This window comes from Hemiscyllium ocellatum, chromosome 7, assembly GCF_020745735.1.
Source record: "Hemiscyllium ocellatum isolate sHemOce1 chromosome 7, sHemOce1.pat.X.cur, whole genome shotgun sequence".
In the NCBI taxonomy this organism is placed as follows: domain Eukaryota; kingdom Metazoa; phylum Chordata; class Chondrichthyes; order Orectolobiformes; family Hemiscylliidae; genus Hemiscyllium; species Hemiscyllium ocellatum.
The window spans coordinates 66,872,602-66,895,059 of NC_083407.1; the positions used below are offsets into that span (position 1 = coordinate 66,872,602).

At 41.5% G+C, this 22,458-nt stretch overlaps 1 protein-coding gene across 3 annotated transcripts in view; it reads right to left on the reverse strand.

Annotated features, from left to right (window-relative positions):
* Nucleotides 1–491: 491 nt before the first annotated feature.
* The window catches only part of LOC132817475 (WAS/WASL-interacting protein family member 1-like), a 132,589-nt gene continuing 110,622 nt past the window's right edge, over nucleotides 492–22,458 (reverse strand). For all 3 annotated transcript variants that reach the window (XM_060827928.1, XM_060827925.1, XM_060827926.1), the window contains exons 3-8: nucleotides 11,345–11,474; nucleotides 10,560–10,730; nucleotides 6,854–7,672; nucleotides 5,457–5,657; nucleotides 1,669–1,782; nucleotides 492–899 (exon numbers count right to left, since the gene is read on the reverse strand). In XM_060827928.1, the coding sequence (XP_060683911.1) occupies nucleotides 838–899; nucleotides 1,669–1,782; nucleotides 5,457–5,657; nucleotides 6,854–7,672; nucleotides 10,560–10,730; nucleotides 11,345–11,474 (1,497 nt within the window). In that variant the 3' untranslated portion in view covers nucleotides 492–837. The remainder of the gene's footprint in view (nucleotides 900–1,668; nucleotides 1,783–5,456; nucleotides 5,658–6,853; nucleotides 7,673–10,559; nucleotides 10,731–11,344; nucleotides 11,475–22,458) is intronic.

The following is a 22,458-nucleotide window of genomic DNA, read 5'->3' on the forward strand; positions in this document are numbered from 1 at the left end:
CACCTTGCGATTTTCCTTTCCAAAGTATTTTCTTCTTTCCATTTTCATGATGCTTATGTATCTCAGATTATTTAGAGTTGAACAATAATGTAAAATATATTAACAAATGATGACTTATAAAGTAAATACAACACTTTTCAATTATGTAAACCGCTATAGTAATTTGTAAATGGAATGGTGTGCAAGCTTTTCATTAACTGAATTTTTAAAATGATAACCTCAAATCAGTCCAAGTGTAGTTTCGTATAGCTACTTGTGATCCATTGTCTGTCATTGTTGAGCACGTACACTATATAAACAGAAACTACTAAAAAGTTAATGAGTTCAACAAGCAACAGTCAATTAGCAGCTTTTGTTTTGCTTTTCAGGACTTTTTGGTTTACAATTTACAACAGGTAGATTGGGAAATGCAAATCTGCTCTTTATTTAACTCAATTTGATAACATGACTAAGAATATTTAATTAAAGCCAAAGTGCCTATTTTTATTTAAAGACATCAATTATACATTGAGCACCCAGCTGATATTGCGACTGTATAAAATAGATTAAAGAAATATTCTTGCGAAGTACATTTTTTTCATGTCCATAGTATTGTAAACAAGTTAGCATGTATTACATTAAAGCAGTCAAAAGATGCAAAAGAGAATTTTTTTTTAAATTTCCAGATGCTGTAAGCATCAGATAAACAAATGCCAGACAGCCAGCATTTCTACAGCTGAAAATGACTGGAGCTGAAAGGCAAATTCAACATCCCTGTAGCAAGTCTGCAGTTAAAGCATGCAAGGTGGTCTAAGAGTAGAATGACGTTTTGTGAGTTTTCAATACCCAGATCTGTTTTCACCTTGGTATAGGTGGGATTGGTGGAAGGGGTGGAGCTCCTCGCTCTCTCCGACCTGAATCTATTATAGAAAGAAGATTATAATTAATGCACTGTCCAAAGAATTATAAAAAATGTAACTTTTCCAGTTAAATAGAATTTTAAAATTTGATTCAAAAATAATATTGATGCTAAGAACAATTATAACATTAATTGTTACAAAATTTCAGAAAGATGATTGTCTTTGCAGATTTAGATATACCCCAGTAACTGTTTTCTATAACTTAAAAGAGTCCTTCTTCTCTTCCCAAGAAATGAGAGCATGAGTATTATAACTTTGAAATTCTTTTAAGAGAATTCCCCTCATATTATTTCTCTCCCTCACCAACATACACAATTTATTTTTTAGATGCCCAAATATTGCTGTAACTGAAGCAACGTTTAAATTTGGAAGTACTGTACTGTACTTGAATGTATTTGTACTGTTCTGTCTCTTTCACTTTTACCAATGTTCTTCTCTCCATTTCTGAAAATGGTTTCTAGTTTCAGAAGCATAACTTATCCCCATGTCTATCACTCACATGGCCATTAACCATGTATGACTGGGTGTTTGCATGTTACTTTTCCCTGGTACAATAGGCTTACTTGTAATTGCTGTCTTGAGCCGGGAAGTAAGGTTCAGCTATTAATTGGATAAACACAATTTCTAATTATTGGATATCTTTCAAAACATTCTACAAAATCCCCGTAACTAATGAGGAACTTTCCTATGCAAAAATGAAGGAAGGAACGTTTTCAGCTCTTCATGTTTCAAACTTCAAAATAGGTTGACAAATTGCTCTGCTACTCACCTCTGTTCTCTGCCTTGTTCTGTTTACTAGGATAAGTTTTTGGGAAGTTTACATATGGTTCTGGTGGTGGAAAATCAGAGATGGAATGGAAAGAAAATCTGCCTTCCCACTCATCTGTGGTCAAAAAAAATATTAATTTTACAATGCATGGATAACAGCATATCTTTGTTTACATGGAAGCATTTCAAAACATATCTTTAGGTACAACTGTGTCTGTAGACAAAATGGTCTGAAAATTAAGGCTGAAGACAAAACAGGCTGATATCTTTTTGTAACAAGGAACCATGTACACAAGTTGCAAATCACTGCAGTGAGATGAACCATACGATTACAGCACATTTTAAGGTTTGTGATGAAGTTCAAATGCTTCTTGGCCACTTCATTTGAAAAGTTTCTGAATATCATCAATGAAGACAAGATGATTCAGTTCTTTTAATGTTAGCTTCTTTGAATTACGAGTTCAGAATACTATTTTCATAGAGTCATGATGTGGACATGCTGGTGTTAGACTGGGGTGGACAAAGTTAAAAATCAAACAACACCAGGTTACAGTCCAACAGGTTTATTTGGAAGTACCAGCTTGTGGAGCGTGTCCTCATAGGACATGAGCCCCACTAGCTCCCAACAAAGGAGCAGTGCTCTGAAAACTTTTACTTCCAAATAAACTTGTTGGACTATATCCTGATGTTGTGTGATATTTAACGCAGAATTATAGAATCCCCACAATGTGGGAACAGGCCCTTTGAGCCCACACTGACCCTCCCCTCCAAACGGCAATCCCCCCCCCCCCCAAAACCCTCTCCTTGTAACTCTATTTCCCATAGCTAATCCACCTAGTCTGCACACCTTTGGAAACTACGGGTCAATTTAGCATTGCCAATTCACCTAACTGATGCATACAGTCATAGAGGAAACAGACCCTTTGGTCCAAACCGTCCGTGCCGACCAGATATCCCAACCCAATCTAGTCCCACCTGCCAGCACCATTGGTCACAGGCCTCCAGCCTGAAAAACAACCCTCCACCACCGCCCTCTGTCTTCTATCTTTGAGCCAATTCTGTATCCAAATGGCTAGTTCTCCCTGTATTCCATGAGATCTAACCTTGCTAATCAGTCTCCCATGGGGAACCTGGTCGAAAGCCTTACTGAAGTCCATATAGATCACATTTACCATTCTACTCTCATCAATCCTCTTTGTTACTTCTTCAAAAAACCCAATCAAATTTGTGAGACATGATTTCCCATACACAACCCCATGTTGATTATCCCTAATCAGTCCTTGCCTTTCCAAATACATGTTCATCTTGTCCCTCAGGATTCCCTCCAACAACTTGCCCATCACCGACATCAAGCTCACTGGTCTATAGTTCCTGGCTTGTCCTTACCACCCTTCTTAAACAGTGGCATCATGTTAGCCAACCTCCAATCTTCCGGCACCTCATCTGTGACTATCGATGATACAAATATCTCAGTAAGAGGCCCAGCAATCACTTCTCCAGCTTTCCACAAAGTTCTAGGGTACACCTGATCAGGTCCTGGGGATTTATCCACCTTTACGCGTTTCAAGACATCCAGCACTTCCTCCTTTGTAATCTGGACATTTTGCAAGGTGTTCCCATCTATTTCCATACATTCTAGATCTTCCATATCCTTTTCTACAGTAAATACTGATGCAAGATACTCATTTAGTATCTCCCCCATTTTCTGCGGCTCTGCACAAAGACCGCCTTGCTGATCATTGACGGACCCTATTCTCTCCCTAGTTACCCTTTTGTCCTTAATGCATTTGTAAAAACCCTTTGAATTCTCCTTAATTCTATTTACCAAAACTATCTCATGCCCCCTTTTTGCCCTCCTGATTTCACTCTTAAGTATACTCCTACTGCCTTTATACTCTAAGGGTTCACTCGATCTATCCTGTCTATACCTTACATCTTTGGATTGTGGGAGGAAACCCACACAGACAAGGGGGGGAATGTGCAAACTCCAGACATATCGTCACCCCAGCTGGAATCGAACCCAGGTTCCTGGTGCTGCAAGACAACAGTGGTAACCACTGTTCCTTAATTCCATGACAGTTTGTCTTCAATTTAGATTCCAAATACAATTCCAAATTGACAATAATTAAGTCAGATCTAATTCGTTGTTGTGGTTCTGTTCGCCGAGCTGGAAGTTTTTGCTGCAAACGTTTCGTTCCCTGGCTAGGGAACATCATCAGTGCTATTGGAGCCTCCTGTGAAGCGCTGCTTTGATGTTTGATGTTCCCTAGCCAGGGAACGAAACGTTTGCAGCAAAAACTTCCAGCTCGGCGAACAGAACCACAACAACGGACACCCAAGCTACAAATCTTCAACCAGACTTTAATCAGATCTAATTCATTGCAAATTCCAACTATTTGATACAATACAACGGAAATCTGATAGGTATAAAAATCTCTTATCTAAATAAGCATTTTGGAAAATCAGTTTTCTACATGTCTATTATATTGCTTCTCATTTAAAGTTGTATCGTCATCCATCCATACCACAATTTTATTTTTTTTTAAAAAAGAAGTACCATTCAAGATCCTGAAGGGTAGCAACTTATCCACTAGTCTCAAATTAGGCAGTTTCATTTTTGCTATAGAACTGACTGAACTTGAATAATTCAGCGGAACGATGCTGCAGTCAGAAATCAACACATTCAAGTGTCAGTTTAATGCAACACTGTGTGAAATAAAGTAGCCAATTACTCAAAAACAAGAGAAGGATCCCTTGGTGTTCCCATGACAATTTCAGGTGGGGTTCTCCCATTCAAACAGACAGCTTTGCACATCCAGAGGAATGGCTAATCCAGAATTGACATCCAAGCTCATCCTAGCCTGGTACAGGTTCCCATGCTTGTTACCATCTGTACCGATCCCTACCTCAGTCTCTCAGTCTGGCACAGACCCTTCCACAAATTCTGTTCAAGTTTTCAAGCTGCCATTTGTCCCCTTCCACCCATTTCTTTCTTATTCAGCTTGTTTTATTTGGTGTTACTGAGGATGTTGGAAGAGTCTTTGACATCTGGTTGAAGTGATTGGTGATGATGCAGCCAATTCTGTCCTACACATTGTTCCTCAACATTCAGTGACAGGTCTTGTTGCTCCTCCAACCAGGGATGGGAACCAGTGATTGAAGGACGTGGAACATTCAGCGTGGGAGAGACAGAATCTGTGATTAATGGAGCAACTCTGTCTCTTTATACTCACTTCTCATTCAATCACAACTCTTGCAGTCAGTTCCTGCTCTCACTGGTTGACAGCGGAGCTGTGAAGTTTTTTGAAAACCACACATGTCGGACAACGCAAAAGGGTCAGAACGTAAACCTGAAACATCAATGTCCAAAGTGCACCAAATGTCAGAACTTCCTCATTTCTGTATATTGTGGTAACTTATTTCTGGGATAAACAGATATGTTTAATATTGCATCCATTAACTGATTCGTGAAACATTTCCAGCTCAGCTGTACGGTGCAGTAACCTCAGAGGTAAGGTCTGGCTTTTGGCTACAACAATCTGTATAGCAAGTCCTCTATGCCTAGCTGCCATGAGGGAAAAACATTCATATGAAATGAAGGTTGGAACATAAAAGAGAGACAAATTAAATCAATTGAATTTTCCTCACAAAACAGCTGTCAGAATGCTGTCACTCATTCACCAACATAAACTTTAGACTTAAAATAAGGTGTTATTTCTCAACAACTTAGTGTTTGTATTCTGAAAACATCTTGGGGTGCATGTGGATGAAAACTGGTGTAATATTTACCTTCACACATTGCTTGTGAGGACTCCTGGAAGCCATTTCTCAGTGACATTGGTGGGGGTACAGGACTTCCTCGGTCAGGAGGAAGGGGGGGTCTGAAGCCACTCCTGGTGTCTAAACCCATTCTGCTCGGAGGCTGTGGGACAGGTGGTGCTTTCTGACTACTACCATTTCTACCAACTGGAGGTGGTGGAGGAAGAGGTCCTGTTTTAAGAAGATTAGAAAATAATTAGTGTACAGTCCTATAATGTGATTTTCAATAAGTTAAAGTTTCCTCTAAAAAATGAATGCAACATGACTCTCTGACTCTACGTACAAAGAGTTGTTCAACATTAACAATGAAATTCAAACCTGCATTCTAAACTGTGGTTTACTGCTTTATTGCCAGAAATCTATAAAATAAAAGTGTCAGTCTCCTTATCTCTAGCTTTGTTTATTTAAATAAAATCTAGGTCAAATCAAATGAGATTTCATTTGGAAAGGCATCTGGATGGGTGAATGAATAGGAAGGGTTTGGAGGGATATGCTTGGAGGTAGAACTAGGTTGGGTTGGGATATCTGATTCTAGATTAGTGGTGCTGGAAGAGCACAGCAGTTCAGGCAGCATCCGAGGTGCAATAAAATCGACGTTTTGGACAAAAGCCCTTCATCAGGAATACAGGCAGAGAGCCTGAAGGGTGGAGAGATGTTTTTACCTGGGTTGGTATATCTGGTCGGCACTGATGAGTTGGACTGAAGGGTCTGTTTCCATATTGTACATCTCTATGACTCTATGTCACCATGGAGAGCTTCTAAGAAATTGCTTCACTCTCCTATTTCATTGTTTTAAACAGTTTCCTAGTTTATAGTGTCTTTAGCTCTACTCACAATGTAATCTCCATTACACCTTAGGCTTACTCTCAACTGGTGTTTCTTAAAACAAAATACACTCATGAAATAAATAGTTACCATTGGAGTTGGGTTTGTTCTTACAAACTTCTGATTTCTAGATAACATAGTAATGTTACTGCCATGATATTGACTTCTCAGCCATAAGGAAGACACCATTAATGTAATTAAGTTCCTTTATCAATTTGTATTTCCTAATTGGATTTGTTGTAATTTTAGGTTTACTATATTTGAGAGGATTGGCAGCAATTTCTGACTTAGCCCAGGCATTTCTTTGCCTTACAAATTAAAGAAAGAAAGGACCAAATTAAGGATGTGAATTTACAACAATCATTTTGGGGAATTGACAAGAGAAAACAGAAACAGAAATCAGTTAACTTTCTTTGGTCTCTCCTCTCCTTTACATTGCTTCCATTGCTGTACTTTTCTGTGCTCTCTGTATTCTCTTCCTCATTTCTCCATATCCCGAATCTTCATTGGATCCTTATTTCATTAATTTCTCTTTAACTCACCTGATCTGCTGGGTGGGTCCCTCACAGGAGGCGGAGGTCTTTCACTGGGAGGAAGAGGACCACTGCGAATTGGTCCTGGTGATGTTGAAGGGGTGCTGTGGAGAGACAAATTTCGTTGAGGGAGCTTTGGAATGTCAACATCTGTAGCAGAGCTGGAATGATTGGAAGATGGTCCTGGCCGATTAGGTGGTGGTGGTGGGGGTGCTTGGAAAGAGGGAGTTGGCCTAGGTGTTTGAGGGACAGGTGGTTTCTGATGTTGTGGTGGTGGGAGTGGAGGACCATCCCTATTAAGTGAAGGCCTATTTGTCATAGGTGGCGGCAGTGGCCTATCATCTGTCATCCTAACTGGAGTTGGAGGCAGTGGAGGTCTGTTAGTACTGGGAACTGGAGGCATTGGTGGTGAAGGCTTGTCCTCAACAACCCTGTTAGGTGTGGGAGGTAGTAAAGATCTATTTGCACTGTTCTGTGGAACAGCTGGAGAGAATGGGCGAGAAGACCCTTGATTGCGATTTGGTAGTGAAGGTCCCCTGATGGGTGGTCGATTTTCTAATGCAGGTGGAGGACCCCTGTTCTGCATACTTGATGCTGATGGTCTTGGTGCATTTGGTAAAGGTGGCGGTACTGCATCAGGTTTTGAACTTATTTCTGGCCTTGAAAACTTTGGTTGCGGCAATTTATTTCTTGCTAGCTCAGGGTTATTATTCCTTGGAAAACCAGATGACCCAGGTATCTTTGGAGGAGTGTTGCTTGGTGCAAATGGTCTGGGACCAGATGATCTTCCACCCGGAGGCATAATTGGAGGCCTACTGCCACCAGAATCTGTCGATGGAAATGGTAATAAATACATAATTAACAGTTAAAAACAAACTTTTACAGTTTACTTGTAAACAATTACATATTGTAGAACAGCAATGTTTTTTAAAAAAATAGTTTTGATCCACAGAAATTCATTTGTCAGAACTGTAGACTGGTAAATATGATACTTCCTACAGTATACTCAGACCTATCTGACTCATCCATTCTCTTTACACAATTTTTGTTTAATTCTCCTCAAGGCATCTGAAACATTAATTCGCAGACAGTGGCAAAATAATGTGACATGGAGCTCCGGCATTACAATTTGGTTTTAAGTCACACTGAAAACTTAATTATCCATTTTGTTCTAATTCAGCAATTTTAAATTATGTGTTAATTAAATTTTAAATCATACACAAAACCCAAGGAAAGAAAATGTGTAGAATAGACCCCCCCAAAAAATATTTTTGCCATAACAAATGGGCGAGCGCCAGAGACCCAGGTTCAATTCCCGTCTCAGGCAACTATCTGTGTGGAGTTTGCACATTCTCCCCGTGTCTGTGTGTTTTTCCTCCGGGTGCTCTGGTTTCCTCCCACAATCCAAAAATGTGCAGGTTAGGTAAATAGGCCATGCTAAATTGTCCCTAGTGTTAGGTGAAGGGGTAAATGTAGGGGGATGGGTCTGGGTGGGTTGCTCTTCGGAGGGTCGATGTGGAATTGTTGGGCCAAAGGGCCTGTTTCCACACTGTAAATAATCTAAAAAAAAATGAACAGTCATTAAATCAAAACCAGATTTCTATATAGATCTTTTGTTCATAGTGAATCTTACATTTACCACTTGACAAATGAAGACATTTGTGGGTGCTGATTGGAAACGCATAGCATATCAGTTCCACTCTGATGTCTCTTTTAATACGCGGTGGATGGGACTGAGTTCAGAATTTAAGCGCTGCCCCATCATGGGCCATGGGATTTATGGATCGCTCCTGATTATCATGCCATTAACTGGCACCTTCAAATCTAAAGGGTGCCTGACATTTTGTTAAGTCTGGTGGAAGTGGAGGAGCAAGGAGGAGAGAGGGAACCATCCTTTCTCCATAAGTATACATGTACAGTGATCACATCATTTATATTTCATAATGTCATTTTAGACTGGCTCATTGGTCTACGCCTCAATTGCAGTGTACCTAGGAAAGTATACTGATCTAACCTGGTATGTCTTTGAGGCAAGAGTTTTTTGGGAACTGGGCTGACAGATCCCTTTATCCCCTTCACCATCAGGACACATTACCTGAAGGTGTTGGGAATATGGTTTGGTGGGGCTTGGGTGTCCACAAAAACCTGGGAGGCATGTATCACTAAGGTGAGGCAGAATTTAGGGAGCTCTGCTCCCTCTCCATCATGAGTAAAAACCTGTTCATCAGGTGTAAACCACTCTCTGGCCCATTCCCAGAGCCTGCAACATTGTAATCCATTTCATCTGGAGGTTTAAGATGGACCATGTTTGCATGCAGCACCACATACAAACCTCTAATCAGGGGAAGGCATTGTAAAGAGAAGAATGTTTCCAACACCACCATCATCCTGGTGGTTACCTTTGTGTGTGACTGCATCAACTTGTGCATAGACCTCAATACACAATGCCAAGTGTCACTACATACTGAGGTTCTACCTGTACCCGGTGTTGCAAAGGACAGAACTGGCCTTGGAGCTGTGGATCACTCCAAGTAATTGGACTGTTCCATATCACCTGTCCTTCAAGAAAACACGTTTGACCACAAGTCAAAGTGATCAGCACATAATGTCCTCAAGACCCTACGGGAAAGGAGAAGATGGATCCTGAGCAGACTGTCAAAGTCATTTAGCAAAAAGGTGTCATCACCAGAACTTTCCAACAAGCACCAAGGTGTCGCTTGGCTGGTGGTGAGAAGTGTACTGCCTGCAAGATCCTTCATGTATCCCTGAACACTCTGTGCCACCACATGTTGCCCTTTGTCAGCTGCAGAGGTTGGAGACTGTCACACACCTCCTTCTGGAATGTGCCTTTGCACAGGAATTCTGGAGAAAAATATAGTGGTTTGTGTCGAGGTTAGTCCTGAGCAACTCCGTGATGCAGGACTCTCTACTCTACAGTCTGTTCCCCAGGATGCACAATGAGACAACTGCACCTGGAAGACCATCAACTCAGTGAAAGACGCTCTTTGTTCTGTCCAAAACATATGGGTCTTCCAGAGCAAGAAATTGACCTTGACAGAATGTTGCGGACTTGCACATTCCAAGGTTAAGAACCATGTGCTTAGGAATGCACTAAAGCTTGGGGCAGCTCCTGCCAAGGCTGATTGGGAAAAGACCACAGTCTGAGGTCTCCCTGCCGAAGTACAATGGAAGTCTGTTCAGTTAACAGACCTACCTCGTGCCTAGTATGTTGCATTGGAAAGAAATGACTTGGGTTCTGATTCTTCTCCATATGTTAAGACCGTACAGAAATAAACTGCTCTACTGACGGTGTGTATGTAAAAATTTTTATGAACGAAATATATTTTTGAAATTAAGAAAAAGAATATCCACATCATTTTCTAGGGTCACTTAGAGAAGTCATTGCTGAGGACTTGTAATCTCCTGGTTTTTTCACCTAGGAAGTCAATATAAAACATTTTAATACGTACTCTCCTTTGAAGTAACTTTGAACTTTACAACTCATCCAGATTTCCTTGTATCAGCCACTTATTTATAAATTCTTACACATGCCAAAATGCAATATTTACAAAGATATAAGTACAAATATATGATGATTTTCAACTACATCAGTTAACATAATTAGATGAGCATCACCATTTAACAGACTAATAACATGTAAATAATTTTTAAGATGATTGAAAATTCGAGGCTACATTAATTAATTGTTATTTACCTGAACTCTCTCGGCTTCCTGCAGACCTCAGCTTTGGCATTCCACCTGCAAATAATCCACCTAAACCTGCTGGTCCACCACCAACTCCTCCTCCTCCTCCTCCTCCACCACCACCACCTCCTCCACCACCACCACCACCGCCACCTCCTCCTCCTCCAGGACCTTTAGGAACTGTTTAGAGAGAAATACAATTGGTATATTATTTACAGTGGACTGGTAAATCTTCCCTATAGTAATTTGTATATATTAGAAGGTGTGGTTTCGAGCATGGAGTCTCATTCGCCGAGAGAAATGATCTAAGAATTTGATACAGGAGTGATGGGGTTTGAGAGATTTCTGAATTTCTGCACATTAACGTTGGAAAATTTATTTTAAATAAATTTCTCATGTGAGAATACCAAAATCTCATCCCTGTTCCAAAGGAATATCTTTGTGCAAGTTTGATGGGTCCTTTCCTTCCCTCAAAGCAAGCTGAGCAATAAGGAATTTTGTTCATGGAACAACAAGTATGCTTTTCTGTATCCATGTGGCTAGGACAAAAAATTTCAAAAACAAAATTCTAGAGTTTTAAAAAGCACAAAGAGCAAATTATAAAGGAGAAAGCATTTTAACAAAGTGTAAACTGATTGTATATTGCAGGTAAATTCATACAGCACACTATGTGTTTGAATGAGATAGCAAATGGTGCAGTGTGATTTTTTAAAAATGGCAGCAAAGCATCGGGAACTTTAATTTAATTAACCAGTCAAATTAATAAACTTATTTGTCTAATTCTTTAAACTTACCACTAACAACTGGTGCACTTCTATCATTGGTAACTGTCTTCTTCAACTTTTTGGGCTTGCATATATCTGACAGAAGAGCATTTCTTCCAACTTGCTCAGTTTTGCTTAGTGAAGGTTTCTCTGTATTTGCCTAATGTTTGCAAGATGACAGAAAAAAAAAGAGAATGTTTATTATTCACTTGGTGAAAATTGCATCATAGAATTTGAGTGCTACTAGAAAGATTTCTAATTATTTTGTGGTTCAATACGCCACTTGAACTACAAATTGGTTAGATATGAATCCCATAGTAGATGATCAGTTAAAATAAACATTTTACCTTGTAGCAAACCATACGAGTAACAGTTTTCATGTTTATTTACGTGAAATTCAAATAGATCCATCATTATAATATCTCAGTCCAGCATTGCCTGCTTTTATTTCAGAATCTGCTTTTGTTTTGCGAGAATGATGTTATTTAGTGGTGGGTGAGGTAACAGAAGTGGAATTGAGCAACAATAAAAAGTGTTTGCTAGAGTAGAGTGAGACTGGGAGATAAAAAATAATTGCTATCAAGTCAGGTTCACTGTATATTGTGGCAAGTGAGGAGGCTACCACCAGAATCCACTTCTAAGTCTGGTATTCAGATGCAAATCTCTCTCAACCAGTATTGCTGGGTGGGACATGTCATTTGCATACCTGACATCAGACTAGCGAAGCAACCATCCCGCATGGAACTTAGTTTAGAATGCACCCTGGAGGACAGCGGAATCACTTCCTCAAAGCCTTCTAAAGAGATCAAATATCCCCACTGATTCATGGGAGTCCCTGGTTTGTGACCGTGCAGAATGAAGATAACTAAATCCAGGAAGGTACTGAAAATACTGAGAAACTTTGGAGATTTGTAGAGGCTGTCCAACTTCTCAATTTCGTATCTGAGTATTCTCCCAACTTTAGAATCCATCTACCAGGCCCGCTATCAAGGAAAGGCTGCCAGCATTCTCAAAGATCCATTCCACCCTGGCAATGTTTTTCTACAACCTCTACCGGGGGAGAAGGTACAGAAGCCTGAACACACGGACCAGCCAGTTTCAAAACAGTTTCTACCCTACTGTTGTTAGAATACTGAATGGACTCATACTTGTAGCATTTGCCTGTACCTGTGTTTTTGTTTTGTCACTGTTCACCTATTATTTACTTATTTATGCTATTTAACTCTGTGATCTGCCTGTATTGCTCGCAAGACAAAGCTTTTCACTGTGCCTCGGTACATGTGACAAAAAATTCAATTCATTGAAAACCTCAGTTGCTTGATCCTTCCAGCACCATCTACTCGAGTTAGCTCATTGTGTAGTGGACTTGTCAGTCACATCAGAAACAATGTATCCTCTAATTCTTCTTGCCCCTGTGAACACCTCCACCGTCTGTTGCACAGCAATGGATTCTGGAAGAAGTCGGGTGGGTTGAACTGAAGGGTCTGTTCCCATGCTGTACATCCCTATGACTCTATGACTAAGTTATGCAGCAGTATGACTGACATGCACAAAGCTTGCCAGCAGCTGCACAACCAGATGGTGGCGCTGCTTATAGAGAGCAAGCCATCTTTTATATGAGGACTGCTCAGGAAGGTGACTATAGATATCTTTTTAAGTCAAGTGATTTCCATAAGCAGCTCAAGTGATTTACTTATACAGAGGTTGATTTGCATATGCTGATGGATCTGTGGGAGGGTAGTCATAATAACCCTCTGTGATCTGAAACCAGATATTTGGTTCTTTCGCATATATAACATAATGCTTCAGTATTTCCACAAGAATTGCTAACGTGGTTTTGAGAAATTGATTACAGGGAACTAAAGCTAGCTCATTATTACTTTAATGTCCTATTGCCACAGATTTTTTAAACAGTTTGTCTGACTACATGTTTTAAAATCCAAAGTTTAATGAAATATTTTTCCTTCTACTAGAAAAAGAAGGAACAATTGCAGTGGGAATTGTTAGTATATTCTGAGTAAAGATCATTTGGAGTGTTGGGGATAAATAGTTAGTAACGTGTGAAGTTTGATCGGTAGGTGGGACTAGGTTTCTTTATATCAGTGGCAGGAGGAAGTAAATGATTCAACAGGAAGGTATTGATCAAAACATGGGCTTGAGGTAACAGTGGATATCTGTGGAATAATTGATACATTTGTGGAGGTAAGACTGTAGATCTAAACTTTTAAACAGATGAGAAGTGGATTTAAAACAAATAAGGAATGAATATAAAGAAATTTAGACAACAAACTATTTATCAAATTTGAGAGGCAGAGAGGATCATGGCTGATCCAATACTCCTCACGTCCACTTTCCTCCCTCTCCCATCTCGCTGGATTCCCCTCTTGATCAAGTGTCTATCTCTCTCTATTTTAGCCTTACATATAAACAAAGACTCCGTTCCGTAGCTCTCTATAGCAAGGAGTTACAAAAACAACCAAGCCTCAGAGAAGAAATTCCTCATCATAGTTTAAAACGGTGCCACTTAATTATGATGTTACCCTCTGTGGTCCAAGGTTGTCTCATGAGGAGAAACAGATTCTCAGCATTTACCCTGTCATCTCCCTTAAGAATCCTATCTGTTTCAATGAGATCACCTGTTATTCTTCTAACGTCCATTGATTAGATTCCAATGAGTGGTTGTTGAGCCTTTGCTCATAAACCAGTCCCTCCATACCAAGAATCATCCTGGTGAACCTTCTCTGAACTGCCTCCAGAGAGATAATACTTCTTCTTAAACAAAGGGACCAAAACTGTTCACAGTACTCCAGATATGGTCTCACCAGCACTTTGCACATTTGCAATTAGCCTTCTCGACTCGCATATTCCAACCCCCTTGAAATAAGAGCTAACATTCCATTAGCCTTCCTGCTAGATTTGTGTGCTAGCTTTCTTTGTTTCATCCATAAGTACATCCAAGCCGTTGGTGTTGCAGCTTTCTGCAGTTTTCTTCCATTTTAGTGATACTTTGTTCTTTTGTTCTCCCTTCCAAAACTTTTCCTTATTATAGTCCATTTGCCAATGTAGAACATAAGAACATAAAGACTAGGAGCATGACTAGGCTGTCTGGCCCTTTGAGCCTGCTCTGCCATTCAATAAGATCATGGCCGATCTTTGGTGGACTCAGATCTCCTACCCATGCTCTCACCATATCCCTTAATTCCTTTGTTGTCCAAAAAAACTACCCTTACTTTAAAAACATTTACTGAAGTGGTGTCAACTAATTCCCTGGGCAAGAAACTCCATAGATTAACAACCCTCTGGGTGAAGAGGTTCCTTCTCAATTCAGTCATAAATCTGCTCCCTCTAATCTAGAGGCTGTGCCCTCTTGTCCTGGCTTCACCCACCAGTGGAAACATCCTCTCTACTTCTATCTTATGCATTCCCTTCATAATTTATATGTTTCTATAAGATCTCCCCCTCATTCTTCTGAATTCCAATGAATATAATCCAAATCTACTCGGTCTCTCCTCATAAATCAACACCCCCAACTCTGGAATCAACCTAGTGAACCTCCTTTGCACATCCTCCAATGCCAGTACATCCTTTCTCAAGTAAGGAGACCTAAACTGCACACAGTACATCAGGTTTAGCCTCACCAGCAAGTTGGAGAAAGTGAGGAGTGTAGATCAGAGTTGAGAGCGTAGTGTACAGCAGGCCAGCCAACATCCGAGGAGCAGGAGAATCGACATTTCAGTCAAAACCCTTTATCAGGCTTTTGAGCAGAGGGGGTGGTGAGATAAAGGGAGGGTGGGGGGGTGATGGGAGGGTAGCTGAGATTGCGATAGGTAGATAGAGGTGAGGGTAATGGTGATGGGTGGAGCAGATACGCAGGAAGGAGGATGGAGAGATCATGAGGGCGGTGCCAAGTTGGAAGGTTGGAACTAGGATAAGGTGGGGGGAGAGGAAATTAAGAAACTGGTGAAATTCACATTGATGCCATGGGGTTGGAGAGTCCCGAGGCGAAGGATGAGGCATTCTTCCTTCAGGTATCGGGTGATGAGGCAATGGCGATGGAGGAGGCCTAAAACCTGCATGACCTTGGCGAAGTTGGGGGGGGGGGGGGGGGGGGGGGGGAGGTTGAAGTGGTCAGCCACGGGGCAGTAGATGTTCTGGAGGTGTTCTCTGAAGTGCTCTGCAAGTAGGTGTCCTGTCTCCCCAGTGTAGAGGAGACTACCTCAGGAGCAACAAATACAATAAATGATGTGTGGAAATGCAGGTGAAACTTTGATGGATGTGGAAGGCTCCTTTGGGGCCTTGGACGGAGGTGAGGGGGGAGGTGTGGGTGCAGGATTGCAATTCCTGCGGTGGCAGGGGAAGGTGCCGGGAGGGGAGGGTGGGTTGGTGGAGGTGCATGGACCTGACAAGGGAGTTGCGGAGGGAATGGTCTTTTCGGAATGTGGATAGGGGTGGGGAGGGCACTTTATCTTTGGTGAAGGGGTCTGTTTGTAGGTGGCGGAAATAGCAGAGGATGATGCAATGTATACAGAGGTTGGTGGGGTTTCTGTCCTTGTTGCTGTTGGAGGGGTGGGGTTCGAGGGCAGAGGTGCGAGAAGTGGATGAAATACGCTGGAGGGCATCATCAACCACGTGCGTGGGGAAATTGTGGTCGTTAAAGAAGGAGGCCATCTGGTGTGTTCTGTGGTGAAACTGATCCTCTTGGGAGCAGATACGGCTGAGGGGGAGAAACTGGGAATAAGGGATAGCATTTTTACAGGAGGCATGGTGGAAGGAGGTGTAGTCTAGATAGCTGTGGGTGTCGGTGGGTTTGTAGAAGATGTCAGTTTGGGGCCTTGGACAGAGGTTGGGGGGGAGGGGGGGGGGCGGCGGGAGATGTGAGCACAGATTTCACACTTCTTGCAGTGGCAGGGGAAGGTGCCTGTCCACCCTCACTCCCAGCTCCAGACTCATCCCAGGTCCTAGCTTCCAGCCCTGCCATGTTTTTACTATTCCCTCAGATCTCCCCCTTACTGAGGATGAACGATCAGTCCTCAGCAAAGGCCTCACCTTCACCTCTCTATACTCCCGGATTAATGAGTTCGATTCCCGTTCGATAGCCTCCTTCTTCAAAGACCGCAATTTCCTCTCCCACATGGTCGACGATGCCTCCCAGCACATCTCCTCCATTTCCCACACTTCCACCCTTGAAACCCACTCCTCCCAATGCAACATTGACAGAACCCCACTGGTTCTCACCTTCACCCCACTGGTTCTCACCTTCACCCCATCAACCTCCATATACATCGTATCATCCTCCGCCACTTCTGCCAAACAGACCCTACCACTAGGGATATATTTCCCTCCCCATCCCTACCAGTGTTTTGGAGAGACCATTTCCTCAGCAACTCCCTTGACAGATGCACACAGCCCCACCAACCCTCAACCTCTCCTCCCCCACAAGCTCACACCCCACTCCCAGCATCTTCCGCTGCCACCATAAGAAGTGCAAAATCTGCACTCACACTTCCCCCTTCACCTTCATCCAAGGCCCCAAAGGATCCTTCCACATCTGTCAGATATTTACCTGTACTTCCACAAATGTCATCTACTTTATCTTTTACACCCGATGTGGTCTCCTCTACATTGGGGAGGCAGGACTTGCGGATCGTTTCAGAGACATTTGTGGGACACCCAGACCAACCAACCCCACCGCCCCATGACTGAAGACTTCAACTCCCTCCCCCACTTCATCAAGGACATGACTGAGCCTCCTCCATTGCCAAACCATAACCATCCAATGACTGGAGGATGATGGCCTTATCTTCCACCTTGGAATCCTGCAACCACACGGGATTAATGTGGATTTCACCATTTCCTGCATTTCCCCTCCCCCCATCTTATCCCAGTCCCAAGCCTCCAACCCAGCACTGCCCTCTTGACCTGTCCATTGTCTTTCCCATCTATCTGCTCCACCCTCCTCTCTGACCTATCACCTTCTCCCCCACCTTCATCTATCTATTGCATTCTCAGCTACCTTCCCCCCAGCCTCATCCCCCTCCCACCAGTTATCTCCCTGCCCCCCAGCCTCATTCCTGATGAAGAGCTCATGCCCAAAACATTGATTCTCCTGCTCCTTGGATGCTGCCTGACCTGCTGTGCTTTTCCAGCACCACATTATTGACACTTTTCTCATGTTCCATCTTACTTTTCTTTTTAGCTTTTGACCTTAAGTTTTCCCAATCTTCTAGTTTCATGTTGTTTTTGGCCACTTTGTATGCCTTCTTTTTCAATTTGATAGCCTCCCTTATTTCTTTAGACAACCATGGCAGATTACCCCTTTTCTTACAATCCTTCCTTTTTACTGGAATATACTTTTGCTGAGTACTTTGAAAAATTTCCTTGAAAGTCCTCCACTGCTCGTCAATTATCCCACCATAAAATCTTATCTACTTAAGCCAGGTCCTCCCTCCTTCTATTGTAGTCCCCCTTGTTCAAGCCACTGGTCCCTGGTATTGGATTTTATCTTCACGCTCTCCACCTGTATTCTAAGTTTAACATACAGTAATCACTCCTTCCAAGAGGATCCCTAACTATGACATCACTAATTATTCCTGTCTCATTACACAGGACCAGATCTAGGATAGCTTGTTCCCTCGTCGGTTCCATTACACACTGTTCAAGAAAACTATCACTGATACACTCAACAAATTCTTCCTCAAGTCTACCCTAACTGAGCTGGTTTGTCCAATCTACATATATATTAAAATCCCCCATGTTAATAGCCATACTATTTTTACAGGCATTACTTATTTTTTGTTTATTGCCTGCCCCAATGTTTTGCCCACTTACTTAACCTATCAATACCTCTCTGTAAATTATTTGTATCCCTCTTTAAACCTGGCTTTCCACCCATTTTTGTGTTGTATGCAAATATGGCCAAAGTACATTCCCTTCCTTCCTTCAAGTCAGTAACATAGCACTAATCCCTGTGGAATATCACTGGTTACAACTCCTCAACCTGAAAAAGAGCCCCTTATCCCTTCTTGCTGTTTCTTGCCTATTAGCTAATTCTCCAGCTATGCCAATATACTTCACGCAGAGAGTTGTGAATGCATGGAATGCATTGCCAGCTGAGGTGGTGGAAGCGAAGTTATTGGAGACATTTAGGCAACTGCTGGACACACATGGATAGCAGTGTGTTGAGGGGTACGTAGGTTCAGTTACTAATTTTACATTAGGAATAAGTCTTGGCACATCGTGGGCCTAAGGGCCTGTTCTGTGCTGTACTTTTCTGTGTTCTATGATTATACTACCTCCAACCCAGTGTACTTTTATTTTGTGACAACCTTTTGTGAGGTAACTTTTCTAAACATTTTCGAAGTCCAGATACAACACATCTACTGGTTCTCTTTTATCCACTCTAGCTGAGGCTTCCTTGAAAAACTCTACTAAATTAGTCAGACACTATTTCCCTTTCATGAAGCTATACTGACTCTACTTGATTAGATTATGATTTTCCATAAATTCTGCTATTAATTCTTTAATAAGTGATTCCAAACCTTTTCAACAGTAGATGTTAGGCTAATTGGCCTAGAGTTATCTCTTCCTGGAAAGATTAAAAAAAATTGGTTGAGCCAGGCAAGGTCTGATGGAAGTGGATGGGCAAAGAAACCTGGATAGACAACGAAGGGACCTTAGAAAAAGAAGCATTAACTTATTTTTCTAACCAACCTTCAAAGCTGCTAATACACACCTCTGGAGCAAATGAGAAGTGAACCCAGGCCTCAAGGTGCAGGAGTAGGGATACTATCACTGAGCCGCAGGTGGCCCCCCAGAAAAATACTAAAGACTTCAGTATTAACAGGAAACTGTGACTGGGGAATCATCAGATGCTACCAGCACCACCTGGTGATGCACATCATGAAGTTCCTACTCCAATGCCAATTAGAAGATCAGGCCAAAGAATGTTATGCTTTTTGAATCAGTATAATTTCTTCTACCAACTAGACCTGATGTAATAAAAATGTTTTTTTCTATTACCAAGTAAAATGCAAGTGTAGGCATTTTCGAATTGGAATTGCTGTCAGAAACCTTTGCACAGGTGGTTTGAATTATATTTTTGATCTGTTTCCTGTATATCCTACTGTTGAAGGCATAAGAAACAGGCCTTGGAAAGGAGAAAAAGGAAGAAAAATAAACAAAACTGGGTGAACAGAGATTTACTGTTTTAGCAGGGCAGAGTCGGGGTCTGCAGTCACATTTTTTTCCCACATTCATATTCAGGAAATGTGACATCCTCTTATTTATTGATAGCACATTTCCCATCACATAGTGCAATGGGCTGGCTTCATCTGAAAGGGAAGTAACAAGAAACAGAGAGAGAAACGAAATGAGAGAAAAGGCAGAAATAGATGAAGAAATGAGACAGATTCAAAATCCACAATATTCTCTGGTCTGACTGTCTTTCCCCTCATTTCCTTCATTCTATTGCCTCTCACTTCTGCACCAAACCTTCTTTCTCATTGAATCCACATCATTGCAGTGTTGGTATGAATTAGAGATTGACAAGTATGCTGTCAGTGTGGGTGAAATTTCCAAATTCACATCAGCATAGATCAGCAACAGAGTCCCACACCCTTGTTTGCCAATACTTATTGAGTGGTATGTTCAATGAGCTGGAAGGGGAACAGCAGAAGGAGCAACAAAAGGATTGGGGTGGGGGAGGTAGCAGCAAAGGTAAGCAGCAATGGTAATAATTGGGGGGGGGGGCGCAATAGTTGCAATGAGAGTTGTGGGGGTGAAGCAGCAAGAAAGTGGAGACAGTAGCAAAGGGAGTGGCAGGAAAGAGCATGAAGAAGCAGTGAAGGGAGCTGGGGATGTGGCAATGGGAATGGGGTGGTGTGAATCAGCAAACAGAGCAATAAGAGAGTGGGGCAGTCACAAAGGGGGAAACATCAAAGGTGTAGGAGACTTCAGGAAGGCAGTGAAGGGAGTGATAGAAGAGAAAAGGGAATCAAAGAATCAGCAGGAAAGTGGGGGAGCAAATGCAAAGCGAGTGGCAAGAGAGCATGGAGCAAGTGGTAAGATGTTGTGCTTTTCCAGCTTCTTCATCCTTCATACATTTTCTATTGGGAATTGAAGTGAGGTAGCAGTTAACGCCACTATATTTCTACCATCAAACATAATTAACATGCCCTTTCACTCACAAATACCCAACATTTAGATGGATTATTTTCTATGTTTCAGGTTAATTAGAAAACATCTACATTACAAGAAGGGCTCTTGTGGTCCAGTGGTATTGTCTCACCCTCTGAGCCCAGAGACCCAGGTTTAAGTCCTACTTGTTCCAAAGACAATAACATTTTTAGCCAACCTGTTCAGAGATAGCTACATATCACTTAAGGAGCTTTTGTGGCACAGTGGTCGTGTCACTACAGGTTCAGAAGGTATGGATTCAAGTTCCATCCACACACATCAGAATATGCCAGAACAATTGATTAAAAATGACTATATCCAATTTTATACTGCAAACTCCATTACCATGGAACAGCATAGCACAGAGGCATTCAGCCGATCAAGCTTGCATAAATATGACCCACATCAAGCACATTAACTCCTCCACTGGCTTCCTGCCTTATGACATAGCCACTGTTAGCCAATCTAATACAACCTTGCCCACACCCCATTAACCACATTTGATATACACACAAAATTTTATATGTTAGTAGAGTGAGTTGTAAATGGTGTCAGAATGCAGTGTTCTAAATATCAAATCTGTAATTTTAACAAGTAAATGTGATTGGGAATGGAAAGTGGAGGGAATGGGAGGAGTGAGAAGAAATGAGCAATAAAGCGCAGACATTATCACAAGTGAATAAACGTCAATTCATTGGCATTGTGTCACTGACGATGAACTAACAAGCTCCCTGTCATAAGCTAATGTTGCTTCTGCTTGGAGAGAGATACTTAAAACTCTCCAAACTGCAGGTCATTTACATTAAGAGAATTTGCAGCAATGAACCTTTGTAACTGGTTCGGATTCATAGAATCTAAATTCAACTTCACATGAAGATGTTTCCAAAATATACAGTGTAAGTGTTCAATTATTCTGCATAAAGAACAAACATTAAAATTTTGTGCTACGGTTCTGGTACAGGAAGTGGTAAAAACAGGAACAAAAATTATAGCACAACTTGCTGGACATTATTACGAAAAGAATCAATTCAGTTAAGTTGTTGCATCCGAAGTAACTTGCAAAAACAACTTGAATTAGAAGAATTTTACAATTAAATTCGAATATGGGTCCAAAAGCGACTGCTTACCTCCCCTCCTTCACCTAATTCCTATTCATCTGGAATATTTTCAGATCACAGTTCAAATTTACTTTGGATATGAATATTACATCACCTACTTGTGTATTTGTATGTCCTTGGCCCAAACATCTTCAACTGCTTTATCAAATGACCATACCTCCAACATAAAGTCAGAAGTGGGGATGTTCATTAATGACTGCATAGTGTTCAGCACCATTTGTAACTTTTCACATACTGAAGTAGTCCATGTCTAAATACATCAAGACATGAAAAACATCCAGGCTGGAACTTACAAGTATTATTTGTGCCGCAATAACCTTCTCTAATGAGAGAATCTAGCCCTCACCCCTGGACTCTGAATATCACTACCATAACTGAATCCCCCATGATTAACATCTTGAGAATTACCATTGACTAGAAACTGAGCTGGACTACCAAATATATACTGTGGCTAGAAGAACAGGTGAGAGGCTATTAATTCATTTTACAGTTCCAGGGTAGATAGTTATATATGAAAATACATTATATTTTTGGTGGATGTCTCAAATTCTCTTTTGGCCCTCAGTCTTCAAACACCACCGTCACACTCACAGTTGCACAATACCACCAGCAGTTGAAAATGGAAGTAGCTCCCCATAATATGATTAGAACATAGAACATAGAACAATACAGCACAGTACAGGCCCTTCGGCCCACGATGTTGAGCCAAACATCTATCCTAGATTAAGCACCCATCCATGTACCTATCCAATTGCCGCTTAAAGGTCGCCAATGATTCTGACTCTACCACTCCCACGGGCAGCGCATTCCATGCCCCCACCACTCTCTGGGTAAAGAACCCACCCCTGACAT